Source organism: Pteropus vampyrus, unplaced genomic scaffold, assembly GCF_000151845.1.
Source record: "Pteropus vampyrus isolate Shadow unplaced genomic scaffold, Pvam_2.0 Scaffold23, whole genome shotgun sequence".
NCBI lineage: Eukaryota > Metazoa > Chordata > Mammalia > Chiroptera > Pteropodidae > Pteropus > Pteropus vampyrus.
The window spans coordinates 10,897,795-10,909,777 of NW_011888804.1; the positions used below are offsets into that span (position 1 = coordinate 10,897,795).

An 11,983-nucleotide genomic window follows, 5' to 3' on the forward strand; every position below is an offset into this window, starting at 1 on the left:
GTAGTCATTCTGCCCAGTCCAACAGCCGCAGGAACAGATGTGGGCCCAGAACTGAGATATCTGTTCCTAGGAGCCCTCTTATCCGCTCAGCTGAACTGCATTTTCCGCGTGGAGAAACTGAGGCATGGTACTTCCGGCCTCCTCCTCGCGTTCAGGTCTCAGTTCGTTCCTCTTCCACTGGACTGAGTTTCAGTCCCAGCTTTAAGACTGGGAAAGCCACCACCTGAGTCAGGGCCTCGGTTGCTATTTCCACCTGCGAGAAGTTTTCCTCAGTACCTGGATTTGGGAGACAGACTGGGAGGAAAAGAAACGGGTCTAGGCTCCTTTAAGGGACTCGCGGGAGCGCGCCTCGGCTTTTTGTTTGGGCGGCGGCAGCGCGCGCGTCAGCGTCAACGCCCGCGCGTGCGCACTGAGGGCGGCCTGGTCGTCGTCTGCTGCAGCGGCTGAGGAACCCGGCGGCCGCGCGAGCACTTAGCCCAGCCCGCTCTTCGCCTCCCGACTTCGGCTCCCCTCGATTCGGCGCGTCCTGGCGCCGCTTTAGCCCTCCTGATCCCACGCAGCCCGGCCTTGGCCACCCGCCTCCACTGCCACAATGATGATGATGGCCCTGAGCAAGACCTTCGGGCAAAAGCCCGTCAAGTTCCAGCTGGAGGACGACGGCGAGTTCTACATGATCGGCTCAGAGGTAGCCCGCGGCGCGTCCTCGCTCTCCCAGGCCCGGCCCCGCGGGAGCCTCGAGGCGGGTCTGCGCGCCGGGAACGCGCGTTTCCATTCATCGTAGCGGGCGGGTGCGCGCGCACACGCGGCGCGGCCCAGTGGGGCGCGGCCCAGCGAGGCGTGGCCGGGTAGACCCCGCCCCGCGCTCCTCTGTGATTCTGAATGTACTTACCCATATCATCGCGGTCGGGAACGCATCCTGCTGCCAGGGCTAGGGCTGAACGAGGGGCCACTGGTTTCACGCTGAGTTGGTACAGTTCCAGGAAGACACAAAAGAACGGGGTGTTTTGATAGCCCCTGCGACTCTTGAGGGGGAAGATGTTGGCGATCTCATATGCACCCCCTCCCCCATTGCTACATTTGGGATCCTTGAAATCGCAGGTTGTAAACACCGGTTTAAGGAGGGCTCATTCACATTGTGTTCGTTGCCTTCGAAGTGGGCTGGGAGGTGTTTTGACAGTGTTTTGAGCTTCATTTACCGGGGAAGAAACAGGTTGGGAGGAGGAGGATTGCTGTTGGGTGGATAGGATCTTCCTAGTTCATTTGAGGGATAAGGCCCCAGTCCTTGAGCTTGGTCTGTCAACAATTCAAAAGCAGTTGGCACTTTGGATATCTTGGACTAACTGAATTATTACAGCGGAAACATCCTAAAGACCTTTAATCCTGAATCAACTGGTCCTTTAATCCTACAGCTGGTCCTTCAATGGTAGTTTGTACTAAGTATGTGAATTTTTTTTCAGATTGCCTCAGACTAGCCCTTCTTGGTCTAAAGGCAGCCCTCAGTGTATATTCATTTTTTTAATGGATATACAATTCATATGTGCATATAACCAGCAGTAGAGTCTTCTCATGTAATGAAATAAGTGCTAACCTTGCTAAGCTAAAGCAGTTACAAAATGCCAAGGGTTGCCTTTCCTTGGAGGAGTTTTCAGTATCAGGGGAAGCTGCCAACATTTCATCCTTGTATTTACAATTTTTGTTGTTCTTCTTCGCAATTGAAATAGTGTGAATGAATTAAGCCTCATGATGGTCACTCCGAGGCTATCTGTGATTCCAGGTTTGTCTTAGTTGTATTGAATAATGAGACCCATGTTCTCAGCATCAGAATTTTAGTGTCACCGTTTTTCATCATTTTGTTTTTTAAACAAAAGGCAGGATGCAATAAAAATTTCCATATCACATAAATGCTGCTCTTCAAAGATAGCCGTGCTGGGGAGATGGATCCAGTGCCTGTCCATCTGCCAAGGTTTAGAATAGTCCTCATAGGCTTAAATGCAGGATACAAAAGGCAGTTAAGGAGTTGCAGTATGTGATAATGGCAGGTTGTTTAAAGAAACCTTTACCTTATCTAATTGGCAAGAAAAGCAATCAGTTTGGTCTTGACTCTGAGTGGGCGGTACTTTTGAAGTGCAACTTTTATTTATTAGGTGGAGCAAACTGAGAAGAAGCATGTGGCCAGGTGGGAAGAAAGTCAGGAGGCCTGGTTCCAGCTTTGTTCTGCCTCCGTATCACTTTTCTCATAATGAGATGCTTAGTCTAGATGGCCTCCAAGTTCTTTTCTGTAACACATTTTAGTTTCTAGAAAGTTAACGGCGCTCTTCTCTTTCAGCCTTGTTGAATGAGAACGTTGTCCTGAGACCCGGTCAGTATAGACCCACATGGGAGAAGGGAGAGGAAGTTTGCTTTCTGAGCCTGGCTTAACAATCGTTAGACCTTTCGGGGTCTGGGAAAGGTTCAAGATCAGAATGCTGTTTGTCGATCTTCAGTAGCCCGTGTGACTGCATTAGGTGGATGGCCTCCAATTCCCTTCCCCTTGGGAGACAGGTACCATATTCAGGGAGGTGGGCCGGCCATAGGATCACACTCAGTGCCTCCATGCCATATCCATGGAGTGGTTTTGGGAAGGCACCTGCAGTTGCAGTGAGTATGTGTCACTATTCTCCTGCCATCTGCAGGCAGCTGTATTCAAGCTAGGGTCACAGACCTGAGAGGACCCTAGGATATCTCCAAGTCAACACCTTCATTTCATAGGCAAAAGCTGGTTCAGGGAAACCCAGGAAGGCAAGCCCTGGTCTCCTATGTTCTGAAGGGGCCTTAGGAAGGGTCGAGAAGTCCTGGAGCTCTGCAGGACCTGTAAGGTAGTGGAGGATGTTATTGTCAATGTCTTTTCAAAAACCTAATGGAAACTATACATTTACCCTTGAATGATAATGGCACTCAAGCCAAATAATGCACAGTAGGTCTGTGCCTGCTGTATAGAGCATGAGTGATTCACTGTGGTCACCTTCCATCACACTGTTCAGCAGATCTGGTTGTCAATCATCAAAATCTTTAATTCATGAAAAATAGAGAAATGTTTTTATTTAATAGATATACAATGCTGGGTAGATAAATAGGAAAATAATAGAAGTGGTTCTTTGTGGAGTGAACTCCAGAGTTGCTGAGCATTTGACAGATGAGTAAAGAGACCCAGAAAGGGGAAATAATTACTGGTCACAGGTGGAGCCGGCATCTGGCACCCAGTCCACTGGCCATCCTCTGCCATGTAATTCACATGATCATTTTGGAAAAGTCAATGAAACAATGGAATTTCTTTTTAAAAACTTTGGGACTAGATTTTTTCCTTTTCATTAAGGAAGCCATGCTTGAGTATTTAGTACAAAGCAAACTAAAGCTATTATTTGGGGAAGTAATGATTTATATAGCAGTCTGGTGATTGCCGATAAGTCCTTTTTAAATTTTTCGGAAAATTCCTTTGGTATGCCTGGTTTGAATTTTATTACTAAACAAAGCAACAAGGCCACGGGGGAAATTATCCTGCATCTGTCTAAAATTAGAAGACCTTTTTGGTGTTTATTACATCTTAAAAATATCAAAGTGTAGTCCTTAAGATGAAAGTCAAAGCAGCCTTACGTTTTTGGAAAGTGCTAGAGATCTTAGTCCGAAATCAAAATTACTGTAGGCTTGTTGGGGAGCTCTGGAGGCCTGCCTCACAAAGCTTGGTCCTGTCATCAGGTTGCAGATGTTGTTGCCTCTGCCCAGAGGGGCAGATGCAGGCCAGATGTGCACTGCTGTTGAACCCTCGATGTCAGCAGAATGTGTTTTTATCGCTGGCGAAAGTCTGGTGCCTGATAGCCAACTCATCTGATTGTCCATCGCCTGATCCAGTGGAGCCTCTGCGCCAGGACCCTTCCCTCTGTGTGGAGATGCGACCCTCATAATGAGCCTTCTTGCTTTACTCATAGGTGGGAAACTACCTCCGTATGTTCCGAGGTTCTCTGTACAAGAGATACCCCTCACTCTGGAGGCGACTAGCCACTGTGGAAGAGAGGAAGAAAATAGTTGCATCGTCACATGGTAAAAAAACAAAACCTAACACTAAGGGTGCGTCTTCACGAGGGTTTGTAAACCTGTTTCAAAACCACTCGCTTATGTCATGAAGATAAAACGTTTTCACTCCAGTGTCTTCACTGCAGCCTTGACCTTAGTGTGGCAGGGAGCATCCTAGGGATGGGGCACACATGCAGCTCAGACATAAAAGTGGCTCCAGATAGCCACTGGTGGTCCTTTGTCAGGCATTTTCAACAGGGCCAGGGGGTGCCTGGGGAGGGCAGGGCTGGGATAGTGGGTGCTGTGAAGACATGTTGGTCTCAAAACGTTTTAGGAATGCTGTGATGCTCTGCCATCTGCCGTGGGCATATTGCCATAGTCACCCTTCATCAGCCCAAGTGGCGGGTGGTGGCCCCAGCTCCCACTCCCCTCTGGGGCTTTCACCGCTTCGCTTCCCAGAGCACATCCATCCCATAGCACTTCATTCTGGCAGCCAGTGTGCTAGAGCCCATGTGCATGTCCCTGCTTGTTGTGTCTGAGGTGTGCCTGGGGCTTGATAGGTGAGCCACCTGACACTAGTGACAGTAGAGACAGTAGCGTGCTTCAGCCGTGGCAGCTCTGTGCAGGGCAAAAGGTTACTCTCAGACACTCTGGGGGCTTCATCAGGAAAATCTCATGGTCCATTTGGGTTTGGACACAGCACAATGTTTGGCAGGTAGCGAAACTGCTTCCCTCTTGGCAGTGGCGCCTTGTAGAGAGCTGCCCGGGGCCTGGGTGAAGACCCGCCCTGAAGCCCTGTGTATGTGTGCCTGTCTGTGCGTGCGAGTGTACGCTTTGCAGCCTGTCCTGTTTGGTTGTGTTTATAGGTGCTACTGTGGTCTTGTCTACTGTGGGCAAAGTAGTGGTTCTTTTAATGCAGGAGCCGGAGCTTCTTTTTATCTGCTGCTATAACATTTCCACTCACTCGTTTTTAAAAATCTCCTTTTTGTCCTCCCTCTGCTCCCCAGTAGGCACCAGTCATTAACACAGTGCGTTCCCAGCTTTGCTTTCCCCTCTGCAAGCCTCAGGTGAAGTCTCGGTGACTCTTCTGCCTTGTGCTTTGGAGGCACTTCCCCCGTAACTGATTTGTTTCTCCAGGAGAAGCCAGGCTGGACCTGCAGACAAGTAGCAGCTCTTGACCAAGCTTTCCTAGAAGAGCTGTGGGTCGAGTTGCCTAGTATCTGTCCTGTTTCCTAGACAGCACATGTTGATTGGCGCAGAGCCAAGAGTTCATGTTCAGTGTGAAGCAGCTCTTTCCAACTCTCTGGGCTCTTGTTTTAAAAGAAAAGTATTTTTCATCTTTCATTCCATCTTTCCACTTTGCTTGATGTTGTGGATTGCAGTGGTGTCAGACCTCTTCCCACTGGTGGTATAACTCTGGAGTCTTCCTTTTCTCCTGAGAGCCCTCGTTGGCTGTGCTGCACTGTAGCTGCTGCTGCTGCCGTTGCCCTGTGTACTTCCTCTGTGCCCTGAGTTGGTGCTCCTGGGACAAATGAGTCCAAGGAAATCCTCAGGGACTGTTTACCCAGTAGGACCTCTAATAAAGTACTCAATCCAGATTGCCCTTTTGGAAGAGGCCAGCATTCAGCAGTAGTAAGGTTGACACCTGCTTTTCCTACCTCCTGCATGCGAGGACTTTGATATGCTGCATCTACTGGCTGCTGCTGCTCGCTGTGCCCCACACCAGCAGGGTGACCGCAGTGGTGTCTCTGTTTACAGATCATGGATACACGACCCTGGCCACCAGCGTGACTCTGTTAAAAGCTTCAGAGGTAGAAGAGATTCTGGATGGCAATGATGAGAAGTACAAGGCTGTGTCCATCAGCACAGAGCCCCCTACCTACCTCAGGTAATGCACCCTGGCAAGGACGAGCTCTTGGGACACCCTTGGCTATTTTTCTCATATTCCAGAACTGGTTGGGGTTAAGTTGAACTGAAATAATTTTCAGCACTTCACACACTGTGCTTATAAATCGTTTTAACCGGGTTTCAAAGTTTCTTTATCTTTGGAATTTCTAAGAAACACAAGCCAAGTCTTGGGTTCTGGAGAGTGGTTAGAAATGCTTTGAAGGTGGGACTAATCTGTCAGAAAAATTAGTAGCCTAGATCAAGTCACAAGAAACAATAGATTTTAATGTACAAATTTAGAACCTTTAAGTGTGTCTGTAGTAACAATCAAGCAGGCAAGTAATTGGGAAGCTATATTATAGAAAGAGTCTATTAATTTAGATTTATAAGAAAAACTTGGATACCCTAATAGATAACTAGGTAAAGGGTGATCTACGCCAGAAAGAGTGAACAAACACACTTTCTGTGATGTTTGTCCTCATATATAATTAAAAATTTTCAAAGTAAAAAAATGTAAATAGCAACATGAGAAATAGGGGAAGATGTGACAGAGGTACACTCACGAATGCTGCAGTGGCCTGTATGTGGGCGTGATCTTTTTGTAAAGTATTATGACATCAATGTTTTTTTGTTCTCTGGCCCATTAATTTCACCCCTGGAAGTTTGTCCCAGAGAAATAATTTTAAAAAACACCACCACCAGCAAAAACCATTATATGTACAGGGATACCCTTGAGAGCACTGTGACTGATAATGGAAAATACAGATCCGCTTGAGTGTTCAGCCTTGGGGAGAGGCTGAATGTGAGAGTACACCCACTGGAAGAGACGAGGTTGTAACCTCACATGTCGTAATTAAGTAGACTTGCAGTAACTAAAAACGTGGTGTACGTGAGTGAGACCTGCAGAATATCTTCTTCACTCTTTCAGTTCTCAAGAATACATGCATTTATATGCAAAAAACCCCAGGAACACTAAGTGGGGTAGAGAGGGTTATTGTTTCTAGTGGTGTAGTCACGAAAAATCATTTCTTTTCACATTTTCTCTCAACTTGACTTTTGGATTGTTTCTATAATCTACTCCCTGCCCTGAAAAAGGTGGCACAGATCCAACCTGGCCAGCGTTAATAGATGTGTGCTCTACAGATTTCTTTTTTCCTCTGAGGGATATGGTAAAAACATAAGGATAGCTAGACTTTCTCAGGGGAGTGGCAGAAGGAAATTAGGTACATATGGATGGGACTTTCAAGTCTGCACATGTCAGCTGGGAACCTTTTATGGGGCAATAAACACTTTCTTAATGATCGTGTCATATGAGGAACAGCTGCGAAGAGTAGAGTCCTGTTACCCCTGAGGTCAGAACTACTCGGGGGAAAGGGGTAAAGGTATGAGGGAAGCTGCTTCAATGGGCTTTATGCTCAGGAAGCACCTTCTCATTGCCCAGTCACCTCCATAAGAGGACTGGCACCTTCCCTCCTCTTCACTGGGCAGCTGTAGCAGAGGCTGGCTGCCCTCTCTTGGGCAGACATCCTGGCAGTGGAAGGGGGTTGAATTATATGACTCAGATTCTCAGATTCGTGATGGTGTGTATTCACACTCACTGTGTCTTTTGCATAACTTACATTGTCTACTTGTGACAGCTACCAGACAGGAGGGGTTGGTAGAGCAGCCCAGACCTGAAATTGAGCCAGATTGCTACTGACTTGGGGCAGAATTTGGGGGAAGGGGGAACCTCAGTGCAGGCTCTAGGAGGTTCGGAAAATAGGTGATGGGCTAGACCCTCGGTTCCCTAGCATAGGCCCAGTGCACTGGCATCACCCATGGAAGCTGTAAAGAATCTGTAAGTCCCAGGCGCTCCCCAGAAACTGGAGTCGCTTGACCTAGGTGAGGCTCAGGAATGTGCCACTTAAAATTTTGTGCTCTAAATGAGTCTGGCCAGGATTAGAAACCACTGGCCCAGACAGGCTGTGGCAGGGACCCCTGGTCTCACCCTGGTCTAGAATCCTGGAGGCCATCAGTGTTGCCTAGGCCATCTCAGGCTGGACTGCATGTCTGAAATAGTCCAGTCATGTGTCTCCCTGCTTTAAACCCGTGGGGACTCCCAGCCATCTGCTGAGTGCAGTCAGTTTCTCTCAGAGCACACCAGCCCCTGTAATCAGGACCCCTTTCTGTGTCCCATGTCTCCAGCCTCAGTTGAACCCGCAACCTACTGTCTCCTCTCTGCTGCTACCTGTGCTCCTCCTGAAATGCCTTCTCTCCAGCCCCCCACCCCAGTGAACCCCGACTGAGTGTTAAGGCTCCACTCCTCTGAGAAGCCTTCCCCTTGTGCCGCTTTCCTGCAAAGGGCCAGTGCTTCCATGCAGCCATGCCCAGCACATACCATGTTACATGGCTCGAGCACTGGGCTGAGGGCTTCCCTGACTTGTCTGGGGCACTTTTGCTCCCTTCTCCTAGCTTGGGTGCCTCTGAGCTGGTGTGGGTGGGAGCCTAGGGAATAGACACCTGAAGAGTTTGGGGTGCATAGAGATCCCCACCAGGGCCTGGAGTCCAGTAGGGGCACAGTAGGCATCCACTAACCACGACTTGGTACCTGGTGGGTGGTATCAGGTAGACTGAGTGGAGAGATTTCTCATGTCTTCCTAGGGAACAGAAAGCCAAGAGGAATAGCCAGTGGGTGCCCACCCTGCCCAACAGCTCCCACCATCTGGACGCTGTGCCGTGCTCTACGACCATCAACAGGAATCGCATGGGCCGGGACAAGAAGAGAACCTTCCCTCTCTGGTGAGTGCACCTTGCCCTTTGCACTGATTCCGCCTCAGTCTTTGAACACCTTTTAGTCTCCTTCTCCCCAGAAGTGCTCTGCTTTAACCTCCTGTCCCCCTATGAAATTGTTTTCCCTTGGCTTCCAGGATGCCCGTCTCCGGCTTGCTCCTGCTCTGCCTTCTTTAGTTTCACCATTGTTTCCTCATTTCCCAAGTACCTCGAGTGGAGTTCCTGGTTTCATATGCCATCCACATGACTCTCGCTGTGTTATTTTGGCTCCTGGAACAAATCACAACAAAATGGGTGGTTTAGTACAACACAAATTTATTCTCACAGTTTTGGAGGCCAGGTGTTTCACTGAGCCAAAATCAAGATGTTTTCTGGGCTGTACTCTCTCTGGAGGCTCTGGGGGGAGATTCTGTTCCTTCCTCTTCCAGCTTCTGGTGGCTGCTTTTATTCCGCGATTTGTAGCCGCATCACCAGTCTCAGCCTCTGTGGTCACATGGAAGTCTCTCTGTGTGTGAAGTCTCCTCTTCACACACAGAGTCTCCGTCTCTCTTTGATGAGGACACCTGTCATATAATTTAGGGCCCACTTAGATAATCTTGCAAGATTCTTAATCACATCTGCAAAGTACTCCCCTCCTCCCTTTTTTTGTCATATAAGGTAATAGTCACAGGTTCCAAGGATTAGGACATAGCTGTCTTTTAGGGGGCATTTTTCAAGCTTCCGTTCCCACATGGCCTTGCTCATTTCTTCCCAATATCTGTATGGCTCACCGTTTTTCTTCCTATTTCCATCTCTCCCTCCCTCCTATCTCCTTCTTTTTTCCCTCCCTTTTCTTCCTTCCATTCTCTATTTGAATGTCGCTTTCTCAGGGCTGCCCTCTTTAGAATGGCCACTCCTGTCCCTTTCCTTGTCTGTATGTCCCAGAGCATGAGTCTAGCATGCGATATACTTTCATTTGTTTGTTTGTGCCCCAAGCTCTAAGAGTTCTTAGCCCTCTCCTTGTTCCACAGATGCCCTTAGGTTTCCCATGCTCTCCAAAATCCCCCCACTCTTCCCTCTTTATCTCCGTAAAACCCAGATGTGACCATGTAAAGCCCTTGCTCAGAGTCCTCCTGCTGTTCCCTCCGGATAGAGCTGGATTCCGCAGCCTGAGATAGAGAAGTTTTGGCACCTTGACCCCGTGACTTCCCAGCGCCCCCCACCCTGCTCCCCCACCTAATCTGCACCTCGCCTTTGGTGCTCTGTCTGCTGCTGCCCCAGTAGCTCACCCGTTCTCCCTGCTCTTCAGCCTTTGCTCAAGTATTTTCTCTTCTGGAAATACCTTTCCTTTCCCACAGTTTTTTTGTGAAAGTCCTTCCTGTTTTAGGGCTTATATCTCTCTTCAGAACATGTCTAGGTCTTGTTCCACTGCCCAAGTCAGGAGCTTCCTCTCCCTTTTCCATGTGTCCATGAAATATGGACCCTGCTGGCCTCATCTTTGCCGACTCAGCCCTTAGTCGACAAGTCCCTGTGAGAAGTGGGTTTTCCCCATCTGGCCGGGTTTGTAGTGACCAGTGGTACAGAGAACATGGGGACCCACAGCACCCCTCGATGACTTTCCTGCCACTTCACTTCCAGCTTTGATGATCACGACCCAGCAGTGATCCATGAGAATGCGTCCCAGCCTGAGGTGCTGGTCCCCATCCGGCTGGACATGGAGATCGATGGACAGAAGCTGAGGGATGCCTTTACCTGGAACATGAATGGTATGTGGGGCTCTGTGCAGCCCTGACCATCCACCATGTGAACACTCCCCTTTGCTACCTGCTGCCCATCAAGCGGGTTCTAGATACTGAACATGACATTCAGAGCATTGTGACCTAACTGTAGAGGGTGCGGACTCTGGGTTCAAATCCTGCTTTTGCCACTGTTTTTTGTGAGCTGGGCATATGAGCGTGGGTAGTTCAAGGGCCTGGCATGCAGGGCACAGAGATCGATGATGACTTTGATGCTGCTTCCTGACCCTTCACGTACCTCCCCTTTAGCCATGTCTCCTGCCCTGCCCCCCTGTACTTTTTGATGCTGCATGTTCACGCCTATGTCTCTGTCATCCCCTTGGCTGGGAGTCCTGTCCTCACCCTCTCCATTCTTTTTTCCATCCTCACTCTTTAAGTCCTGAGTCAGATGCAGGCTCTTAGCTCTCTTCGCTGGCTCCCAAAGTCCAAATGTGACTTTGTGCAAATGTAGAAGAGAAGGGTTAGGAGGAGACATCTACTAGAGTACTTAGAGCCCTTATCACATCTGGGAAGGAGAATTAGCCATGTTTACACATGTGTTGATTTTCTTTCTTTTTTTTCCTGAATCTTTCAGACTTTTTACAACAAACATTTGTATTCAGACAAAACAAAAACAAAAACAATGTTATTTTTAAGTGAATAAAAATTTAGAGTCACCAGAATCTCACCACCCTAATAGTTTCAGTTTTATATTTTCCCTTCCAGTCACTTCTGTATACAAACATACTCAACAAAGTTGTTGTTATAGTGCGAGTATAATTTTATTTTTCTTCACTTAATAAGTATCTTCCTGGTTTCTTTGGTCTTCATAATTGGTACAGAATTTTCTGATGAGTTGTGGTGCCTTAGTTTGCTAAAACTTCCCCTGTTATTTCGTGTTTCCATAACAGATAACAGCTTATAACATTTTTCTTCCAGAAAGAATTTCCTCAGGGAAGAATGTTTGTGGTTGTTGATATGCAGTGGCCTTGAACTTTCTGGAAGGATTAGGCTGCTTCCTTTGGTCATCCCCTGGCAATCGGCTTGCTGGGCCTAGTCCAAGGCCCTCTGCCCCACCCTAGGAGTAAGGCCCGAGAAGTAGGGTGCTGTCTTCAGGGCCCACAGACTAGCTGGCGAGAGAGGATGTTGGCAAAGGGATGACGTGGCCAAGGGGAGACATGGTGAGGGGAGACATCAGTGAGGGGTTCCAGGAGGTTGTACTAAGTATAGACGGGGGCAGGTGTTGTGCACTGGTGAAGACTCAGCATGGGGACGATGTAGCTCACGAGTTCCAGGCCACCACCAGTGCTGTGCATCACCTGTCATAACATTCCCCGTTTATCTCAGCTGGCCTGCATTATAGTTACTTGTTATTGCATCTCTCTCCCTCTTCATTTCAACACCTTGAGGTCAGGGACTTTGTGGGGTTTTTTTTTTTTTTTTTTTTTTTTTTTTTTTTTTTTTTTGCCGTTTTTCCTGTAGCACTTAGCATAGAACCTGGCCAAACACAGGAACTTTGTTCCTGT

General features: G+C 48.3%; 1 protein-coding gene across 2 annotated transcripts in view; it reads left to right on the plus strand.

Moving 5' to 3' along the window:
* Positions 1–361: 361 nt before the first annotated feature.
* Positions 362–11,983, plus strand: part of SMARCB1 (SWI/SNF related, matrix associated, actin dependent regulator of chromatin, subfamily b, member 1) — a 30,716-nt gene continuing 19,094 nt past the window's right edge. The window contains exons 1-5 of one of the 2 annotated variants that reach the window (XM_011355972.2): positions 362–685; positions 3,963–4,101; positions 5,806–5,935; positions 8,575–8,712; positions 10,321–10,448. In XM_011355972.2, the coding sequence (XP_011354274.1) occupies positions 593–685; positions 3,963–4,101; positions 5,806–5,935; positions 8,575–8,712; positions 10,321–10,448 (628 nt within the window). In that variant the 5' untranslated portion in view covers positions 362–592. The remainder of the gene's footprint in view (positions 686–3,962; positions 4,102–5,805; positions 5,936–8,574; positions 8,713–10,320; positions 10,449–11,983) is intronic. The other variant, XM_011355973.2, reaches the window with a different exon arrangement.